Genomic DNA, 23063 nt, shown 5'->3' with positions numbered 1-23063 from the left:
TATTTTTTAAATTGTGCATCAGGGATATTAATATCTTTAAGTATGGACTGGGTTATTAATGTTATAAATGTTCTCAGATTGTAAAAGTTAAAACTTGAGCCTCAAGTCAAACAGAATTATTATGAATTAAAGTGTCAGTAGTGTATGGGAATATCAGTACAACCATAGTTCACAGGTTATATTTGAAGAAAAAAACCCCAGCTCTGCTCCCTGTGTTCCTAGATAAATTATACTAAGTTCCTCAGTATTCCTAGATAAATTATTCTGACTGCTCCCTATACTGAGAAGTTTTGAAGAATATTTAATCTCTATTTTTTATTTGTTTTTTCTTCTGTAGATTGAGTTGACTTGTCTTTCTGTTGGTGGTCACAGGATATGGTTGATCACTGTTGCTCTTACAACAGCCTTCTTAAGCACTAGAAAATGTTATGTCACCCTCCATTTCCTTTTTCTAGACTAAATGGATTCAGTCTAACCTTGCCTGAGAAGGTTCTTTCTTCTCTTTCTTTATGCATTCTGCTTCTCTTTTGGTTTGAGTTTGCTTGTATATTTCTTCAGGTATGAAGTAGTGAGCACGGGGTTTCAGCTAAGAGTTGGCACTCTTTGAAGCACAGCAGAGTGATCACCTCTCTGATTCTTCTGTTAAGCATAAAAGAAAATGTGCTTTGTCTTTTCACTTAGTCATTGTCTCACACCTACTTTGTATTCCAGTGTAACCTCTGAATCTTCTTCTATTGTACTGCTTGCCTGATTATTACTAAAAATGGAATTTTACAAACTTAGGAATTTAAGCTTTTTCCTGCATTCTGTTTCTTAATTTAGTCTTTCCAGTTTCAGATCATGTCTCCAATGCATCAGTCATTTTGGATTGTGATTCTCTCTTCTCAAGTGCCTACAAGTTCAATATTGTTGCTAATTTAAAGAGGACTCTCTGTTCTGTTATCTTTGATTCTGATACTTTCATTAGATGTAGTGCAGAGCCATACAGTATTGTATAAGAAATAGATGCACAGTTTGATACCAAATGTTAGCTGCTAAATAAAGGTGATTTTTCAGTTGTCTATGTGATAGTAATTGCTTTTACCACACACTCTTTGCCTCACCATTGGCAATGTCTTGTGATGCAGTGTTGGATGTTTTTAGTGTATTTGGTATTTGCTGCATACCTAGCAGCCCAAAGATCTTATCTGAAAAGTGAAAATGAGATAGCTTTAGTATGCTGTGTACTCATTATTTAATGTTTTTTATTTGTAAGCTCATCTATATAGCTGTATTTTTTTTGTTTAAAGGACTTACTGTAGTATTTAAATATTTATTTTTTTTAAGTTTGATTTCTGATTCTGCAGATCCTTATTTTCTTTTGGAGAAACACATGCCAAGGAAAAAATTACTACTGGGATTTTCTCTGATCATTATATATTTGCAAAGACAATTGCTAACAGTGCAGAGGCTTCTTCAGTTAATTTTTCTAGACACTCTTGGCTGAATATATGAGACATCAGATTTTGTGTATCTTGACTAAATTGTCATAATGTCACTGATTGTCTTCCTGTATTGTATTAATGTTGTCAACCTATGTAAAGACGAACTTCAGTTTCATTGATCTGCAAATTGCATGAAAGTAAAACTGTGAAGTTCAAACACCTGTAGTTGAATTGCCTTTGTTGAAATGACTAAACTGCTTCCTTTATTAATCATAGTAGCCACTTTTATTTTGAAAGTGAGAAATATTTTGTAAGTAATGAGTTATCAGAGATGAGAATGCTATGATTAGTATATGAGAAGCCAAAAATCACATGTTACCCAGGAATAAAAGATAAAATTCTGTAGCATTTTCAGGTGCCCTGATTAACTGTGACCTGTACTTTGTTTTGAAAGTTCCTTAGCTTCATTCTCAAGTTCCTAAAAGTACAGGTTCCACAACTTCTTAGCAAGGCTTAGGTTCCTCTGTTCTTTCAAGTATGTTTTAAAATTCTTATCACTTCACAATAGTAAAAAATTAATTGGAGGGGAGGATAATAGGGGGAGGGAAGGTACTTTAGTAGTCAGTGGAGAGAGTACAGCTTGAGAAAGTAATTTAAGAAGCTGAGAGATTTCAAAATACAATTAATTTCTTGTAGAAGATGCCTCCAGTCAGTAATGCAGTTGTTTGTGCATTAGCATATCCAGATTTGCTTTTATATTGAGAGGTGGGCTATTCCTTTACTTGTTGATTTTTGGGTGCTTTTTTTTTTTTCTCCTTGTTAACAATTTTACTTCAATGTAACAAATTTACTTCAATAATGGCATACATAATTATTATTGTTCTATAGGCTGTTGATTGGTGGAGTGTTGGTGTCCTTATGTATGAATTATTAACTGGGGCATCACCATTTACAGTTGATGGAGAGAAGAATTCCCAAGCAGAGATTTCTAGGTAAGATTCAAAACAGTAAAGTATATATGCTTGCTCAGAAAGTAATGCTAATGCCATAATATATGTTTTCTGAGAATTTTAATCAAAAATTTAGGAAGAATGTGCTACCAGGGTAACATTTAGGTGGCCCAGTACTGTTTAACAGAATGACATCTGGAAGCAGATAGGTTTTATTAACCTCAGTAAGTTATTTGAAATAGTACAACTGACTTTTATAAAAGACCTCTGTGTTAAAACTACAGTAGAGCCACAGCTTTGTAGATATTCAACTCTGTTGCATGTTGACTGTTTAAAAGAAAGTAAAATGAAATATGAAATTATATGTAAATAGATTTATCACATTCAAAATCTTGATATATAATGAAACATATTTAGCTAGAGATATTTTTATCAGTTCTTGCTAGATCACTCCATGAGACTACAGGTTTAAATTGTCAGGATGTACCCTGCTTCCACCTTTTCACAGGTAATATTTATTTTATTAGTGTATAATATGAAACAAGGATGTGATCTTTTCTAGCCATACTTGCATATCTGAGAAGAAATTAATATGATACCTACAGAAATGAAATAACTTACACCATTCTCATATTTTACATGTATACTTTTTCTATCAACTTTGCTACATTCAGTAATATCTAATACTTTAAAGGTTTCAGTACCCATGTAAAAGCATGTAAATGCAAAAGAGCATATTAAAAATAAGCAATAAGCAATAAGCTTGCCTAATCACAGTACTGAAATCTCCCCTAGAAATTAGCACTTCCTTTTACTGGCATTCACTTGGAGCAGAGCGTTGAGGGCTTACATTGCAAAAATTGGTGACTGCTGTCAAGATCACCTTGTAAATCTAGTCCCCAAACTATGAACAGTCTTGCTTCTATTGAAATGTATTACCATGATGCTGACCCTCACCTGAAGTCACTTAATATTTATGGTTATAATGGGCAACAGAACATACATCAATTATTTAGATAATTTATTTTACTTCTGTTATAAATTCAGACAATTTATTGGAAAGTTGAGACCTGTTTTCTTTGCTTCTAGGTTTGTACCAAAACAGGTAGAAACCTAGAGGGTCACTAGAAAAAATACAGGGGAGTGGGGAATCCATTAACGAAAGAAAATGTTGGACTTTGCCATCTTGGTCATTATGATGGAATTAAAACTTAACCTATTTAAAGTTAGAAATGTTGTTGATTACTTATGCCCTGTCTGAATCGATAATTTTCACTCCAAGATTTACGAAATGGAACTCTGAAGGAGTTAAGCATTTTTTATAGCCAACCTTGATTTGAATATTACAGACAGTTTTTCCAGAAAAAATGGCAAACTTTTTGGATTTGTATTTTATGGGATCTGCCTGTCTTTTGGTAGGTCCTTATGTGTTCTTGAATATCTTAATCTGATAATGGAAGATTATATTTGAAGCTGAGAGGTTGCTTACATCCATTCTCTTGTGGCTAATAACCTAATTTCTGATCTAAATTTAGTTGTGGCAGGCTTATTGTGGTGTTGCTCAGTGTGCTTTTGTTCTGGTTGTTTTTGTTACACATTTATAGACAACAGTCCTGTAGTCTTTCAGCTTTTATTTTAATAAATAGATAATGTAGTTTTCTTTATTTAAAGATGTTCCCCAGTCTTCCTGTTTCTTGAAAAAAGCCTTTTCTTAGCTCAGCTTGTGGTGTTCTTTCTTCCTTATTGACAGTTTATTCCTGTTGATGTTACAAGAGGATCTTTTTTAAGGGAAATAATAATTCAACATCTAAACAAAAATTTATTTTTTTTTCTTGAGTTCCTCTTGTTGCTAGATCCTTTAAAGGACAGAGTGGTTGTTAAAATCCAACTTGTAATTCACATGGTGTCTTCTGGAATTTTGTCCTAAAGCCTGTAGCTGTGAACCTAGAATTTACAACATTTGTGTGGTTAGATGGGAGCCCAGAGTCCAAGAATTGATAGACAATAATGTAATGATGCTTTCCTAACCGATAGCAATGAGTTAGTAAACCTCTGCCACATGAAGGAATGTTTGGTGCTAGACTTGGTGTGAACCACATCATATTGGTGACTCTCCCTACAGATCAGTTCAACCTTTCTGTAAGGCAGATGGTTTTAAGAAAGTCATAAGTATTGCTTCAAAGTCTCAGACTTCCCTAGAGCTGGGGATGCACATAATAAGTCTAACTGCTCAAAGCTTGAACAAAAGAATCTGGCATTAGTAGTTATGAGGTGACGTGTAATTCTCAAATGTAAAGGTGAAAACTCCCCTTCAGAAGCTCGTCCCTCAGCCCTTTAACAGGGTTACAGCTTGGGATTGCTTTCTCTGATTCCCTGAACATCAGGACGGGTATGTATCTTTTTGGTGATGCTTATAATAAAGTTCTGGTAGCCCTGATAATAGACTATAGTAACAGTTCTTGCCTAAATCTAGTGTTTCTATTGGTCAGCTATGGTAATCCTTTCAGTTTTTTGTGCTGATTGTCTTTTACCTGGTGAAGGCAAAAAAAGGTTCATATTCTGCACTCTTGATGTTTTATTATCATCTCTTCCTCAGTCAGCTCTAGCTATCTGCTTGCAGGCTAATCACAGTGGAGAGTGAAAAGTGGCTCAGAATAATGTATTTTATATCTGTATCATGACCAAAATAGTTGCCTTTATTTTTTTTTTCTTTCCGTCTAGTTTAGCTTTTTACAGTGCTAATTAAAATGAAAAATTAGGAAGATATCCTAATCAGCATGTTTTCCCCTTTTGTTTTATCCTAACCATGGGGAGCAATCTGCTGACTGTGTTGGAAAACTCCCAATGACACTGCTTGTCTTTATAAGGCCTTTACTGAGCGTTGCAAGGACATGCCTGCTTAAATCCTTAAGATTATCACCTGGAATGAATGAGGTCAGAATCCTCTTCAAATTCTCATGAGACTGACATTGTAGTATAAGCCTTTGACGTGGCCTTATATTAAAAGAGACAGTGAGGTCTCTATCTACTTTCTCTTCACTGTTCATTGTTTTGAGGGAAACACTATGTCCAGTCCTCTTCAGTCTCCTTTTCAGAAAGCTGGGTAGTCCTAGCCTTTGTTGTAGGGGGCATTTAGATTAGACATTAGGAGGTAATTCTTTACTATGAGGGTGGTGAGACACTGGAACGAGTTGCTCAGGGAAGTTGTGAAAGCCCCATCTCTCGAAATATTCAAGGCCAGGTTGGATGGGGCTCTGAGCAACCTAATCTAGTGGGAGGTGTCCCTGCCCATGCAGGGGGATTGGAACTAGATGATTTTTAAGGTCCTTTCCAACACAAACCTTTCTATGATGATCTGAAACACATTATATATTTCTGGTTAATCTTGTTACTCTTCTATAAAACTTTTCAATTTATAGTGCCTCCTTTTTAGATTAAGGCATGAGCACTGCACAAAATATAGAAGGTACAAGAAACCTCAAATGGACCAACTGTATTTTTCTCTTTATTGGAATTGTATTTTGGGTTTTGACTGCTGTTAGGCATCAAGTTCATGGTTTTGTGGAGCTATCTGTTGTAGTTGTGAGATTTCTTTTGAATAGTTAGCTCAGTATGTGTGCAAATAAATTACATAATTTATCTCTAACATGTTTCATTTCCATATTTGCTCAAATATTTAAAACAAAAACGTTGATTTCACATTTCTCATCCTCTTCTCATCAGGTGAAACAGAAGTTTAAGTGAAATATTAAATGCTACCATTAGTACAATAACTGGTTGGTTAAACACTTAACACATTAAATAATTATCAATTATATATATTTTTTTTGTCAGGAGAATATTAAAAAGTGAGCCACCTTATCCACAAGAAATGAGTGCATTGTCTAAGGATATAATTCAGCGTCTTTTGATGAAAGACCCCAAGAAGAGGCTAGGTTGTGGTCCCACTGACGCTGATGAAATCAAACAGCATCCCTTTTTCCAGGTAAAACAAATAACAAAACTCCCCAGATACTGCTTACTCTATTTCAGAGTTTAAAGTCTAAAGAAGATCTGTTGTTTTTTAATAGCTTAGAGATGTGTTAATTACATTAACAATTGCACTGAAGTTAGTCAGAATAGCCATGTGCTTATATACATGGATTTTGTCCATACTACAAGAAGGGCATGGTAGATTTTTTAAGATATTCTGCCTGTTTCTAACAATAACTTGAAGCAGAGAAAAGAAACACTACTTAAACCAGAAGTTTTAAGGTTTAATGGAAAACAAATTGTATGTTGTGTGTTGTTTTTTTAAATGAAATTTTGCCACTAACATTCTTAGTAAAATTTCAATATTTATCATTAATGGTGAATTTTATTAACACCCGTTCCATACTTTCCTTTACCTAATTAAATCTTTAGTCTTGTTTAGTAGATTTTATTTTCAGATTTCAGTGTATTAATATTTGGTTGCGATTGTTTGCTTTGAAAAAACTAAGTATGTATTTCCAGTGCTTCTGAAGTTAAACATATTTTTAATTAATATAAATTTTGGGGTACTTTAAGTTGGTGGTATTATTTAAACCTTTCAAATAAATACTTTCAGTTTAATTGTAATAACATTCAGTCTGGGCAGTATCTTGCCTTTTTAACTTCTGAATTTCTTGTCATCCCTTCTTTATTTCCTTCCTCTTATAGGAGTCTGACAACATAGAGTTAAACTTCCTCTAATTTCCATTTGTTTCAGAAGATATTTTTTTTCCTCATACAACACTTTCTAATTTTGGCTTCATTTCAGTTCTACTCCTTTACAATAATAAGACTATTTTCTCATAACTGCCATATCTATGCTTCCTATTTCTAGCCATGCATTTAAGTAAGAATCCAGAGGCATTATGCTCTCAGGGCTCTGGAGGCTGAGATTAGTAATTAAGCATAGAAATCAGCAGTGAAGAGTTGATGATGCTGCATGCATGTGCTATGACTTACAAAAATATAAATGTTGTTTCTTCTGGAATAGAGGAAAAAATTTAAGGTTGTCATGCTAATTGTTTGGCTTAATTCCACTGTTCTTTTTATTTCTGTTAATTATTTTTTTTTTATTTTAAAACTGAATTCTGGGTACTCACAAATATGTTTGATACTTCTTATTTTTACCTAAGCAAATTAGTAGGGCATAATTTGAATGCTTTCCATCTGCCTGTGGAAAACAGCAAATTGAGTTAGAACTGTTTGTTTCTGGACAAGTCCCTCTTTCTGATATCTGTTTCTGTTAAATTTTCATGTGATTCAAACTTATTTTCTTTCTTTTGGTTTAGAATATGAATTGGGATGATTTAGCTGCCAAAAAAGTGCCAGCTCCATTTAAACCAGTAATCAGAGATGAATTGGATGTCAGTAATTTTGCAGAGGAGTTTACAGAAATGGATCCGACATATTCTCCTGCAGCTACACCTCAGACTTCAGAAAGAATATTTCAGGTATTTTAAGAATCCACATTAATCTGAAAGTACTAATTTATTGACCAATTCCGCATATATAGCTAGCTTTTTATTTTTCCCTTGCCTTCTAAGTTATTGGGAATTAACTATATAATGCCAAATCCCTGTTCCCAGAGCTGTTTGTTCAGCAATTGCAAAATGAGCAAGGTGGAAACAGTCCTACTGCAAATATAAAATGCCATGTCTCTCCTTTCCCAGATGAATGTCCTATCTGCTGGACTAAAGTCAGCCTCTCCTTTAATGATTCTTCATACCTTATGAGTCTTGTCATGACTCTGTCAGCCTGGGTTACCAGCTTTGACAGTAACACTGTAGTTTGCCTATGTCCTCATTATGCTCTAGTTGAGGTATTTCTTTGGGAAGAGGGAACTAACTGCAGAGTTGAAAGTAGGCCTTTCATGTCTGGTAGGAGTTCTCTGATTAGAAGACTACTATATACAGATCAGTAACTAAGCTTTCCTTACCATCTGCTCCATGCTACTGAAGAGTGATCTCTTCTTGACTTGCGCAGTGTGGATGTCAAATGGGCAAAACCAGCTCCTATGCAGCCTTGAGCTTAGAACCAAAACTGCAGAGGTGAAGAGCAGTTCAGATTGCTTTCTCTCCTCTCCCTGCTTGTGCTTTTTTTCTTTTTTATTGGCTGGTTTTGAGCAGGTCCTTACTTGGTGTACAAAAATATAGCATCATATTTTGGAAGTTGTTAGTTTTGTAGTGACTATAGCAAGCAATTTGTGTATGTAATATGATGTGATTCATCCTGCAGTGACAGTCACAGCTCTTCTTGTTATGATAACCAAACTGAGCACATAATTAATATGAAGCTTGCTCAGTTTTGCAATTTAAAGTAGTTTAATGCTTACAACATGAAAACTGTTTCATGCCTTAACTTAAAGGTGTTCAGGTAAGCTAGTTAGTTTGAAGTCTGTGACTTTAACACTATTGTAAAACAAGCTGAGCCAATTTTATAACATAATTTTCCAGAATTTTTGCAGTATTATTGTTTTTATCTATAGCTGTGGAGAATCTTATAAGTAAGTCCAGGAAGATACTGGTACATATTGAACATATGTAGCCATCAATGAGGCAGTTATGGTTTCTGTATTAAGTTATGAAAATTCTAATTTTATTTGAAAAATTCTTCTGAAACTTCAAATGTGTTGTATGCAATATGATAGTTTGTGTGTAATGATTTCAAGCCATGCCCTTTTCTGATGTCTTAATTTCAATAGGGATATTCTTTCGTTGCACCTTCTATTTTGTTTAAACGCAACGCAGCTATAGTAGATCCTCTTCAGTTTTATATGGGGGATGAACGGCCTGAGACTACAACTATTGCCAGAAGTGCTATGATGAAGGTAATAATAATATCAAGAGTCAAATTCATTTAGGTAACTTGGAACTCCATGTAACTTTCAAAGCAGCAATCACAAGCTAGGCTACAGATTACAAAATAGTCATTGTGCATTTATCTGTTCTCTGTAATTGCTCTTCAGATGATCCAAGTTTATAATTTGCATGTGGTACTACTAAGAAGTGGTTGAAGTTTAATTTGAAAAGTGAGATGATTGTCTAGTTTTCCAGAGGACTGAATTATAGTAGTAATGGTAATTTGACTCCTGATAGCTCTTATTTAGCCAGCCATTGTAGATATTTTTGAAGCTACTTTAATTATATCAGAATTCCTTCTATGATGTATTTGCCCAAAAGTATGTATAGTTGTATGAAGCCTCAGAAGAGAACATGCTATTGTGATGTCTTCAAGCGACCACATAGTTTTGTGGATAAATGTATGTACAGCCATCTTTGATCCTGTTTGTCTGAATATTTTGTATCTTAAGCTATTGTAGTAGTAATGATTTATTTAGTGATTATGTTCGTTTAATGTAACATAAGTTTTACTCTTTGGTTATTCAAATGAAGTTATGCATTGTATTAAATAGAAGTTAAGATATTTTACAAAAAAGAGAGCTCTTTTACATTTTAAAATGTAGATGAAAAATTCTCACAGAACTTTACTCTTTGTCTTTGACTGTGTATACTAAAAGTATTCTGCGGAACTAAATACAGACAGTTTCCTAACAGGACTCTCCATTTTATCATCAATATGAACTGGATCTGAAAGAGAAACCATTGGGAGAAGGAAGTTTTTCCATTTGTCGAAAGTGCTTACACAAGAAAACTAGCCAAGAGTATGCAGTAAAAATAATTAGCAAAAGGTATAAATATTCTATAAGACAAAATATTTTCTTTGCTTACTGTCACCCATGGATCAGAATAATGTTCGCTACATTTTTGGAAGTGGAAAAATAATTTTAAAATAATGTCCTATTTGAAGAATCTACAGAAACTTAGTAATCTTATGACCTTTAAAAGATTCTGAGAATCTTTTGAAACAAAACGTTATTCTGTTGGGGAGGACACAAGAAGAAACCTAGAGTACTTTTCTCGTTCCTAGTTATGTTCTACCCTAATTTCCCCTAATTTTGCTGCTAACCAGAGTAAGGTATAAAGCCCTCCTGTCTTTAGACCTAAGTGAACTGAATACAGGCATATGTTAGCTGCCTTTCCTAAGCAGCCCAGTTGATTGCCTTGGACATTGCTTTTAAGAAGAATCTGTAGTGTGGGTTGCCTCAGATTTAGTTAATTGTGTGTGTGTGTGTACAACAAAACTGGACTGTGGAGTTGTAAGTTGCATCTCATTTCTTGGACATTCTGAAGAGAACAGCACAATGGAAGCAGCTAGTTTGCTTTGTGCATGGCGACCATCTGGTCCTTTTCCAGAATAGATACCTTTGGCAGTTTCTGTCCAGGAAAGAAAATAAAGAGAAGAAATTATTTGATGGAATTTTATCTTCATTTTGCAGGATTCATTAGTAAAAATGTCCCTAGAGTATTGTAGGATGCTGGCAGGAAAGGGAAAGGAAAGTGCGAATGTTCTGCTATCAAAATGATAGTTCATAGTGATCTCTTCTCCAAGACATTTGACTGTACCTCTGTTTTTCCAGACTCTAGAAGTAACTGTCCACTAGGCTAAAGTGTTTTATGACATGCTTTTTGGATGGGGTAGGTTCAAAATTAAGACATGTAAATATAGGTATCTCAATCAGTTTTCCTAAGTTAGCTATGATTAATGGAGACCTACACAAAACTATTAGTGGAGCCTATAGAGAGACAGAATTACAAGACAGTGGTAGTGGGATTCAGTAACTTCAACATAAGCATCTATGTAGTGCCATTTTACCACCTGTTGGTGTCCTGTCTGTCCTCCATTTCCCATCAGTCTTGTGACTACTACCTTTATGTAGATGTCTTCATGGCTGATGTCTTCCAAACTTTCCTATGCTTAGGCCACTGAATCCTACTGTAGGTATGTATTTTACAGTTAACTAGTTCACCCTGTGAGATCCATTAACTAGAATTTCATTCATAATAAGACCTTAAACAAGTAGTGTGCAGTAGGCAGCAACATTAGGTATTTTAAACTGGAAATCTCTGCCTTATGTCTATATTCAGATTTTTTTCTGTGGTGCAAGCACAGCTGCAGATCAGTATTCCCAACTCATTTTAAGCTCATGGATTTTTTTGTTTCTGGATAATAGTAAGCAAACTAGTACTAACTTTTCCCATAGAACTAAACTTTTAGGAACTGTATCCCTAAATTATATTGCTCATATGTACTTTTAGTCTTTCTCCTTCATCTTGGTGGATCAGGATAAATGAAGGTAAGAAGTGGTCTGTATACAGAGATTTTTTTTATTTTTTTTTAGGATTGCAAGCTGTGAGCAGAGTCAGAGCATGTTTGTATAGTATTTAGAGGTAGCAGTAAACCCACACTCTGAGCTGCTGGACACAAACCAACCTTGAGTAAGAAACTATTAAACTGTTAATACTGTTTTGAGGACCACACCAGCAACTCTTGTTAAAAGAAGAAATACAGTAGATTTCTAGTAACTTCTTGGCTTCAAATTCAGACAGTCTTCCACTCCTATTTGTTGAAGGTGCCAAAAAATGAATCCTACACCTAGGCAAACCTTTTTGTGATACTATCAAGAATTCCACTGTGGTGTTGCTTTGTTAATAGTGCTGGACCGCCCTCCATCCAACAATTTGAGGTTTTATTTGTGTGTTTGAAGGCAAATGAAATAGTTGAGTCCTGTAAACTTGCTTAGAGCCTCCCATTCATTTTTCCTGATACTGTATGTTTAAAATCTGAGTAACTACAGTCCTAATTGTGGGTAGGCAGGCAAGCAATCAAAATTAAGAACATGTGGTGAGAGCTTCTGTGTTATTCATAAGGCCATTATCTGAAGTCAGTATAGGTTTAGACTTTCTTGGAGAGAGTTTTGTCAAAAATTTTCAGGCATTATTTGCCCAAAATTAATCTACACATATATTTAGTGGAAAACAAAATGTTCTGCTCTGTCTCCATTCTCATAATTTTTGTAGTGTTCACCATGTTCACATTTGTGGCTATAGATTTCACTACTTGAACGAGAATTACGCAGTAATTTTTAATCTGGAGTTGGTCTTATTTCTTCCGTTTCACATTTTTACAATAGCCTGTTTAGGGGTTCATTTGTATAACACAGTTCACATATAGGTGATGTTACTCTCTTTTCCTAAGAGCTCATAGTTTCCATAAAGCTTTGGAAGTACTTCTCTCCTGTAAGAATGGAAAAGAATTGGGCCAATAATTTGAGTCTTCAAGATATAGCTTAACTAACTAATACTTGTAGGAACAGAGGTGAAGTCAAATTGCCCTGGACTAAGGGAAAGGTTTGATTTAGATAGAAACACTTGTAGAATATTTCATCTTTTTATGTAGCAAGTTGCAGTTGCATAAAAAGCATTATATGATTTGGGTGGGGTTTTTTTAATGTCCTAACTTGCAGGGTTATGTGGAGAGTTTTGTTCAGCTTACTGCAAATATGCTTTTAATTGTGCTCAAATGGTTGTAATATTAAAAATCTGAATTGCAAGCAATTAAAAAAATAGGTGTAATGCTTTGAATGTGCAATTTGCTCAGTACAACTGGTGCAAAAATGACTGCTTGATTTTTCCAGAATGGAAGCCAACACCCAGAGAGAAATAACAGCTCTGAAACTCTGTGAAGGACACCCAAATGTAGTGAAGTTACATGAAGTTTTTCATGATCAGGTATTTTGAACAGATTATAATCAGCACTTGCCAAACACATTGCTATGTTTCTTTAATAACTTCTAGGAGTTAAGCATACTGTTACTATGGAGACAACTTTGGCTTTGGTCTAGTCAGCATAGAAGGTGAAGCAAAAGTTCTGCATTCAAGGGAACTTGCAGTTACTCTTTAACAAATCCAAAACATTTTTGAAAGAAATAAGAGTCCCGTTTCTGTCGTTGGTCTACTTTGTTAATCATCATACAATATGTTTGTGGCCTAGTTTCCATATCTGTGATACTGAGGTACTTAATTCCCCTTCCTTGGGGTTGTCATGAATTGTAAATTAATATTTGTGAAATAATTTTGAAATCTTGCATATGAAGGTTACACATCTGACTTTTTTTCTTACATTTTAGTAACTTAATGGAGATAACCAAGTAGCTTGCAAAATTACCAAGTGTGAAACTAGAGCCTCTGTTTGAGAATATACTGAGATCAGTTTATGGTTTATTTTGACACCTTAGTTGTTTTTTTCCTCAGTGTAATGCAGTATATCCACAGCATGTAATAAGCCATAATTTGATCTAATTTTGAGGTTGGCCCTAGTCTGAGCTAGGGAATTTGACCAGGTGTCCTGCAGAAGCCCCTTCCAACCTAAACTGCTCTGTGGTTCCAGTCTGATTTTGTAATGGAACATGGACTCTCTTGCCTCCCTATGTATCCCAGTCTATCCCCATCATACTTCTTATACATGAACCAGGAGAGTTCTCATGTGGAGCACTCCTAAAGTAACCTTAGAGAATGGAAAATCTGTACTATAACCTTAAGTAACATTAAATGGCTAACTCCTTATGCGTATTAATAGAAACATATCCCTGCATCAGAACAGGCTTAAACAGCAAAAATGGAGCTTTTCCCAGCTTTGTTAGCCTAAAGAAAGGCATTCTCTCTACAGAATTATCCATTTACATGGAAGCATTGCATTTTTGTAAATAAATATGAGTGGACATGGGGAAGACATCGACTTTCTTCAGTCTCAGTGAGCTTGATGGGAAGAATGTAATCCGAGATGCAATTTGGTGCTTCTTACTGGCCTTCTGTGTTGCTGTGAGCAGCAGTGTTACTTCTTCAGGCTTTGACAACCTATCAGAATAGCACCTATCTCCTGAATGAATGTTGGTTTGTAGTGTTCAATTTCTAACATCCCATGTTTTTCTTTATTGTTTCAGCTTCACACGTTTCTAGTAATGGAGTTGCTGAAGGGAGGAGAATTGCTGGAACGTATTCAGAAAAAGAAACATTTTAGTGAGACTGAAGCCAGTCATATTATGCGAAGACTTGTTTCAGCGGTGAGCCATATGCACGATGTAGGAGTAGTCCATAGAGATCTGAAACCTGAGGTAGAGTGACTTGCTTACATATGTTTAAAGATTAAGTTATTAAATACCTGGAATGTGATACATTTCTATTCTTCGAGCTTTTATTACCGCTTTCTACTTCTATTTTTTAAATAAAACATTACCACTTTCATCTGCACATATTTTTATGCTCATAGGTAAAAGTAACTGTCAAGAAACATTTTTAATTTTGTCAGCAATTAACACTCCAACTTGTTTAAGAACATTCTTTTCCTTTTTGGGGACAGGTTTTACTAGTACACATTGTATGAAACAGTTCACAAGCAGAGCTATGTTGCTTGGGTACTTGCCTGTACTTTTCCACCTGTTGTTTGATTTTTATTCCCTCACTAGGGCTTCCTTTGGAGGTTACTGTGACACCCTTGTACTGTTGTCTGTCCCAGTTAAACACAAAATGAACCACAAATAAACCACCAACTAATGAAGATGTGTGATCTTGAGTTCAGGGAGTCTATTAGTTTCCCAAAAGAATCTACTTGTCTTGTATTTTTATTGTGCTACAATGTCTTGTCTTGCAGACGATTCAGTTCACAACTGGCTTTGTTCTGCTTCCTGCAGCAAATATTTGCTCCTTATTCTTTGCCAACAATGGGTTTGGGCATATGTTAGTTTTCTTTAGCCCACGAATAGCATAAATTGATGTTAGTACATCCAGTGAAGTTCCTGTATTGTATTGGTGATTGCAGTCATCATGCCTCAAAAAACAGCTACTCCTATTGTATATGGAGTTTAAAATTATCCTTATTCCTACTGATGTTTCATCTTTCTGTAGCATACATTCAGGTGTATTACAAACTTACTTCCTTTATAGTAATTACAATTCAACAGGTCTGTCTTCCAATTTAAGAGGTCTGTTAGGTGTTGATAATAAACTGTTTTTGAAAATCAGTCCAAAATGTAGGTGGTTGAAAGTATGTCTGTACTGGAGTCTCTGTACTAAATAAGCCATTAAATAAAGAGAGGCTATTGTGAAAATCTAATGTGTCAGTTGAAAATGTGACTCTTGGAAAAAGTTTGTGATGTTTTGAAACAAGTCATTATGAAAAAGACAAAACCCAGAAAACCTTTCTGTCTTCATATTCTCGTGATTTTAGTCTTATTGCCACCTTAAGTGTAAAGGCCAGATTCTGTAAAGCAGAGCTTCAGCTGCATAGTAAATTAGGCAGTCACCAGTTCTATCTCATGTTCAGGAACAGAAGTCTGGACAGTCCAAGTGATGAAGGGTTAGCAAAGAGCCTGCAGAATGCATTGCCTCCACAAAGTTGGACTTAACCAGCCTGTTTCCTTCCTGCTTGTTGTTTTGATAGTTACTATTTTAGGTTCAGGCATGAAGTTAGTAAGGGATATGCACACTTCCCAATATAGATGTGGTTTGTGCACCTTTCTGTGCAAAGATATATGGGAAATTCTATTGCTTTCCTAACAATTCCATTCAGATTTGTTTGATGTTAAACTTTGACATCTAATGCAATACTGGTAAGTATATTTAAAAAAAATACGGCTGGTTTTATATCACTAAGGATGAGACTTTTTTTGTGTTTGCATGGACTGGAAGACTTGTGTTTAAGCAGTAGTAATTAGGTCACATATATTGCTCTGCAAAATAGAGGAAAAGTATTGGATAGAAGATAAGTGAATTCACAGAAATAAAGAGTTAATGTAGCGTATGTGACCATTTGGAGCCCCTCAGTAAAAGAGTCGAGGACTGTTTCAGTGAAGTGATCCTTAATCTGTAAACTGGATTATAAAGAAATGAGAAAAAACATACCAAGGCAGAAATAACTTGTGCATATATATATAAAATATATGTGGAATATAGCTTTTACTGTGGGGTTTTGTGAAACATGCTTTATCTACCTAATCAACACAGTAGTCTGAACCCAACTTGGGACACTTGGACTCTACCTTTCTTTCTGTGCATAGCCAGCTTCAGTTTTGTCTTAAGAGGTATTTTTAAAGCAACATTATTGCAACTCTTTTTTTTTACTTGTTGGCTGTATAACATCACTTTAGAAAAAAGAGGATTGTATTAATCACCTATCCTCATTGTATTAATATTTTTTCTGAAATTAGACTTCCTTCAGATCTGTTTTGCACAACATTTTAATATGAAAAACTGACTTTACTGATTGTGCATTAAGCTATAGCAGCAGTACTGCTTTGTACTAGCTTTTCTCATTTATCCTTAAGGAATGCTCTCATGTTCTCCTTATTGATCTGTTTCCACTCCTCCTTTTGTATATTTCCCCCCTTTTTAGTGAATTTGAAATTAATTACTTTGTGACACATAAGTGAATTACTCAAAGTTAAATGGAGCTATGGGCTTTCTAATAGTAAGACTTTTTGTAGCATTCCATAGATTAAACAGCAAAGGCAAGAGCAACATTTTCTTCTCCTGTCTTCTTACAGAAGTTCAAGGGAGTAGAAATAATTTAAAATTCATCTTGGCTTCAGCTAGTTCTCCTAAGATTTAGCTTCACTCTTGTATCTTCACGAATGTAATTACTCAGGGAAAAGAAGAAGAGATGGCCTTAAATCTTCTTCTGAACTGGTAACAGCTTGTCTGTGTTCAAGTCTGAGATGCCACCGTTAGACTGTAAAGCTGGAATTCTCAGAGACTACCATATCAAAGTTTCTTTGGCTTTGTGTATGAAGTAGGCTATTAGTTTGGGCTGCTCTGTGACCTTCAATGCTTGAACGCTGTTGGACCGAGGTCCCTTCCAGAAGGCCTATCTGCTGACTTTGAAATCCATGCCAAACAGCAGTCGGCCCAGCGACTGAGCTATTGGTGCACTTTCCAGCCCACCATCCTTCACTTTCAAGTTCTTTTGCATTACTGTGCTCATGGCAATATGGCTTCAGTGTGTTACCAGTTGAGGACCAAGGACTATTCAGACACAAGGCAAGACATACAACAAGAATTCCACACACAAGAAAGCTGTCATTTGCAATATGCCAGAAAGAAGTTGAAGCTTAAAAAACTTAATTTGGTTTGGGTGATTCTCCATTTATCTTGATTTATTTGCTTTTTTCTTGTCAGTCATCCCCAGATTACTTTCCCTGCTGTTCTCTGCTAAGTAGCCGTTTTCTTTAGTAATCTCAGACAGAACTATCCCAACTTGCAGATATACAGGAGGCAGACAAGCACATCATGCTTTCTCTCATCTCTGAGTACAGTTATTTCTACTTTTCCATTCCTAATGTCTCCCAGTTCCCTTTTTTCTAGATAATGGTCAGTTTTCTGTAGTGGTGAGTCTAGAAAAAAACCCAACACTACTAAGTATTCTAGCCAGTTTTCTATGCAGTACTGGCATTGATTTTGTCTTTGTTTTTCAGAATTTGTTGTTTACAGATGAAACTGATAATTCAGAAATAAAAATAATTGATTTTGGCTTTGCTCGTTTAAAACCACCTGATAATCAACCTCTTAAGACTCCATGTTTTACTCTTCATTATGCTGCTCCAGAGCTCTTGAATCACAATGGTTATGATGAATCCTGTGACCTGTGGAGTTTGGGGGTCATTTTGGTGAGTGACTGAAGTTTTTAATTGGATCTTCATTGTACATATTTACTTCTTGTTAAAATGCAAAGGACTTGACACAATTTCAGATTTGGGTTGGGTAGATACTGAGTTCAGGTGAAGTGAAAATACTGCTGTACAAACAGTATGTTCTAAAGAGAGGTTATTTCCTAAGCAGTAAATGAAGTTCAGCGTTTCTGGAAATGGATAAAATACTTGCCTTGTTCATAAAAAGAGATATTGTTGTTAGGACATTTCACAGGCATCCACAATATCTTCCTACATTTTCAATTAAGAGACAGAATCTGGTTTGCAAAGAGTGATTGATTTATAAAAAAAATAATCTCAATAGATATAAACTGGGTAGAAATATCATAGTGTCTTGCCTATAATTTCCTAAAACAGGTGAATCTTTTTTTTCTAACAAGGACCTCAGATAAATTCTTGCATATTTAAAATTTTCTATACCTTTAAAGTTCTGCTAGTCAGTTTTATTCTATAGCATTGGCTTGTCAATAAATACACTGTGTTAACATTACCTTTGTTCTCATGACAGTATACAATGCTATCAGGACAGGTACCATTTCAGTCTCAAGACAAAAGTTTGACATGTACCAGTGCATTGGAAATTATGAAGAAAATTAAAAAGGGGGAGTTTTCCTTTGAAGGAGAAGCTTGGAAAAATGTTTCTGAAGAGGCTAAAGAGTTAATTCAAGGTATGTATTCACAAATATTTCATGTACCTAATATTTTTATCTCAAAAGCTAAAATTTAGAGAACTGTACACGATCTGGATTCTGTGATCACCATCAGAGTGCCTAACATGATAGAGTAACAGTCACAGCTTGAGCTGTGTACTGACCCCTCATATAATGTATGGGTAAAGTCGAGCACAGCAGAATGGCATTACATACAAATTGTTATTATGCCAAGCAGAGAGCTTTCTAATGTATGGAGATGCTGGTAGGTTAGCAGGCTTAGAAGTAACTGAAGAGCTTCAGAAAAAGTCAGTTCACTCTTTAAAACATACTTAGAAGCAGAGTTGTTCTTTTATGTTATTTTTGCTTGTATTAAAACACCAGGTCATGAGATAAATGTTTTAAAAGTTGAGCTTTGCAGAAAATTAATGTATTACCATAATCCTTTCCTCAGGCTGTTTCTTAATGTATCTATCAAGACTGCTGTATTTCTGAGCTGCTTCCTTCACCTTGGCCATGCTTTGATTCCCCTTAAGCTTTTCAGCATCTAATCATGTTTTCAGCATAAGATAGACACCAATATTAGTTCTACTGAAATGGAGTTCTGGATTTCTGTAGAAGCAGGCTGTAGGGAATTTTTCTGCCAAAAATACAGGCATCTCCAGATTCAGACTTGAGTTGATCATGCAGATAATCTGAGGCTTATGCTCTTGAACCTAGACAGGTTTAAAGTGAAAAAATCATTTGATAGTTCTGAGTTTCTGTAAGAAGAGATACGAGTTGTCAAAGAGTTAAATAGCAATTCCTTGTAATGATTCTTCTGGGAAAGATGATAGTGTAACATAGCATGAGCCTTATCTAGGATAAATACTGGCATACCTAGGATAAATATTGTCATGACTGACTTATCAAAGCAACACATGGGATTTTCTTAAAAATAATTGAGAAATACAAGAAGAAAAATAGCTCACAGTTGAAGAGAACTATATATTTCTACTAGGACTTCTAACAGTGGATCCAAACAAAAGAATTAAGATGTCCAGCCTGCGATACAATGAATGGCTTCAGGATGGCAGCCAGCTGTCATCCAACCCTCTGATGACTCCTGATAACTTAGGCTCTTCAGGAGCTTCGGTGCATACCTATGTCAAAGCCACTTTTCATGTAAGTTCCAAGAAATCTTATGTGCTAGATTTTGTAATGTGTTAATGTAGGTTTTTGGATGTTTTCTTTTAATCAAAAAATGTATTTGTCCTTATAATTCAGTGATTGCTTATAGCTATGATTTCCCCTCCATACCTAATATCTATGATTGAGTGAAACCATGAATGGTAAGACAAGAATAAATTTCTTGAAAACACATATACTAGTGGCATTTTGGGTACTAAGAGACATTTTATGAAAAGCTATTATAAATATTATATTTCTTAGAGAAGCCTATTAGAAGGTCTTCAGACTTTTTTAAAAGAGAAGAAACTTCCTGTTTAACTGAAATAACCGTTTGACTTCTTGTCCTTATGGTTACAAAAGCAAGGTAACATTCCTAAAACATATCTAGTTGATGTTTTAAACATGGATACTTTTTGTAATGGACTTCCTTGTCTACCATTGCATATTTGCTAAAAACATTTGAACTGCAACAGTATTATCAAACAGTTGAGTTATAGTGTTGTTTCTATTATTTCTCCTACAGAGAATAAACTGAAATTGAATGGATTTGTTCTGAAATACTTGTAGATGTATATTACTATGAAGAGAAAAAGAAGGAATTCATTACATGGAGAGGTCCCAATGCAACATAATTTGGGCTGAAAAAAACCCTGTATTTTAACTAAGTGTATTTTCAGAAAATATAGTCTTAAATAGGTCTTGGGCTTAATAAAAAGCACTTCTAAATTAAAAAGAACAGGAAGGGGAAGATGCCAATTAATAATGTTATGCATTGGCTCTGAAATACACATAAAGGCTAGTAAAATTATTGTTAGAGCTGCAATAAGAATCAGTAGGGATCTGTAAAGAGATTACAGTTTATCTTATGGTTTACCATAGAACATTCATAATAAGCTACAAGACATAAAATGTCTTAAACATCTTGAAAAGCTTGGAATTACCTTTTATTTTTAAACAGGCCTTTAACAAGTACAAAAGGGAAGGATTTTGTCTCCAGAATGTTGACAAGGCACCTCTTGCAAAGAGAAGGAAAATGAAAAAAACAAGTACAAGCACAGAGACACGTAGCAGCTCCAGTGAAAGTTCACATTCTTCTTCCTCTCATTCTCATGGTAAAACTACACCTACAAAGACACTGCAGCCAACAAACCCTACAGACAGCAATAACCCAGAAACTATCTTCCAATTCTCTGACTGAATAGCAGAGAATATCCTGTTGAAGATTTAAATGTTTATAAACTTGGTCGTACCTATATTGTCTTCTGCCGTCCTTCCTATCTGTGGCTCACAGGCTACAGGAATATGTCTGTTGCTTTAAAAATGTATTTCAGTCATACCTTTTTAGCTTTGTATTTCAATACATTTCTTTTTAGCATTAAGTTTTGCATCACTGGATATGGTATAATGCTATTATACAACCAACATTGCATTCTCTTAGGGCTAAATTACTAGTGTGCAGTCAAGCTCAAGGTAAGGAGCTACTCTGCTCGTGGTACAGCTTGGAGGAAGACTATTTCTCAGTGTCAGAATTTTCCTCTGAGTTTCTTCCCCACTGTTCAAAGAAAAAAAAGCTCTGTAACACATAGAACTCTTGGATCATCTACTTTTTATCCAGCTGTGTGAAGACTGTCATAGAATTTGATTCTTCATACATGTAAGGAATAATTGGTACCATGCACCAAAGGAGTGTTGTACTTCAAGGCCTTTTAAATTTGTGGTTACATCCTATCCCATTTATTTGAATTTTAAGATCAAAATTAAGTTTTATGGACATTTAGGTTGTTTTAGAAAGTAACTCCGTATTTCTTGTTCTAAAAACTGGGAAAATAAGTCTAAGTTCTTTTTTTTATTTATTTATTCTTTTAAAAAAAAACCATCTAGGTTGAAATACGTCTGATAAGGTGAGGTGTCTAGAACTGTGATAACATAATTTTTATTTCTACTTTTTAGAGTTTCTAACTTTTAAAATATTTTGCAGATTCTAAAAAGTAATGCTATAAGAGAAAGTGAAATTTCATACTGAATGCTTTGGAAAATGGTCACGTTAAAATATCTATTTCAATAATTATAATTTATATTTTCTTTTTTATTTACACAATAACTTAAAATACTAAGATTTTTTTTTTTGCGATGCAAAAACTCCATTTTCAACATTTGTTATTCTAGGGTCCATACAAAGTGTATACCAGATTATTTGAATTTTGCATTGTGCAAATATGGCAGTTTAATAGTGACTGTAAAATATTAGAATATATGCTTTCTTTTTTGCACTTTATAACATCAAAAGGAGATGTTTTATAATAAAGTGCACTCTGATGTCCCTTTCTACAAGGTGCTGAGCACTGTTTTACTGGATTGAATGACCTGAAATCCACCATATTTGGTGGCTGTGGTCATTGTGAAGGAGAATTCTGTACTTTGCAGGAGTGAATCCCTGTATTACCCACTGTTTTCGTTCCTTACTTTAAACTGCAAAGCTCTTTCTATCTTCCTTTACATTGTATATAACAAATACTAGACCTGGGCACCTTGTGTAGTGTAGATGTTAACAACTTATGCACTGGGAATACTAAAGGGAAATTATATTGAACACTGTGCTTCACAACTTGTTCACTGTGGTGTTCTACAGTGAAGTATTTCCTACTGTGATAGTATAGTATGTACATAACTGTTTGGAATCATAAATGTGACTTACAGAAATATCAGCATAAACTTTTAAATCAGCATATTTTATAATAAATTTATGGAGAGCTCTTTTATTGCTCATATTCTCAATGACTAGGGGTAACTTAAGTGCTAAAAATGACTCCAGTTCTGCAAATGCTTACATGTGTAAGTTTCCACTGAAGTCGCAGACACTCCTTGTGTAAAGTTAATCATATGCCTAAATTTGTGTAATGGAAGACTAGTTGATGAGGGGACTTTGTTAACTGCTTGCTCTATTTTAAGGTAACCTTAATCCAAACCCTATGCAAAAAAGGTTAAGACTTGTTTTTATCAGTGATTTTATTTACAGAATTCTATCAGATATCAGTATTGAGAAATACAATACATCCATGTTTACAGGGATCGTGTGTATCAAAACAAGGCTTTGAAGCCCAACATGTTTGTTCTGTGTTTCTTTAGTATTAACAATGGCATTCTGAGGTTTTGGAATTGCTCATGTGAAATAGTTTACTACTTTCTTGATGTGAATGTCAACAGTAATTGCAGCATTAATTTCAGGTTGATGTGAATATAGAGATTTGCACTGTTTATG

The 23063-nt window shown here is 34.8% G+C and overlaps 1 protein-coding gene across 1 annotated transcript in view; it reads left to right on the top strand.

Moving 5' to 3' along the window:
* The window catches only part of RPS6KA5 (ribosomal protein S6 kinase, 90kDa, polypeptide 5), an 87407-nt gene extending 64624 nt beyond the window's left edge, over window positions 1-22783 (top strand). Inside the window, exons 9-19 of the mRNA XM_010003750.1 lie at window positions 2313-2416; window positions 6209-6359; window positions 7675-7836; window positions 9087-9212; window positions 9940-10073; window positions 12921-13014; window positions 14226-14396; window positions 17751-17942; window positions 18493-18652; window positions 19635-19798; window positions 20763-22783. Of these exons, the coding sequence (XP_010002052.1) occupies window positions 2313-2416; window positions 6209-6359; window positions 7675-7836; window positions 9087-9212; window positions 9940-10073; window positions 12921-13014; window positions 14226-14396; window positions 17751-17942; window positions 18493-18652; window positions 19635-19798; window positions 20763-21002 (1698 nt within the window). The 3' untranslated portion in view covers window positions 21003-22783. The remainder of the gene's footprint in view (window positions 1-2312; window positions 2417-6208; window positions 6360-7674; window positions 7837-9086; window positions 9213-9939; window positions 10074-12920; window positions 13015-14225; window positions 14397-17750; window positions 17943-18492; window positions 18653-19634; window positions 19799-20762) is intronic.
* Window positions 22784-23063: the final 280 nt, after the last annotated feature.

This window comes from Chaetura pelagica, unplaced genomic scaffold (genome assembly GCF_000747805.2).
Source record: "Chaetura pelagica isolate M959 unplaced genomic scaffold, ChaPel_1.0 scaffold48, whole genome shotgun sequence".
NCBI lineage: Eukaryota > Metazoa > Chordata > Aves > Apodiformes > Apodidae > Chaetura > Chaetura pelagica.
The sequence above is the reverse complement of the archived record's forward strand: the minus strand, read 5'-3'. Positions and strand labels throughout refer to the sequence as shown.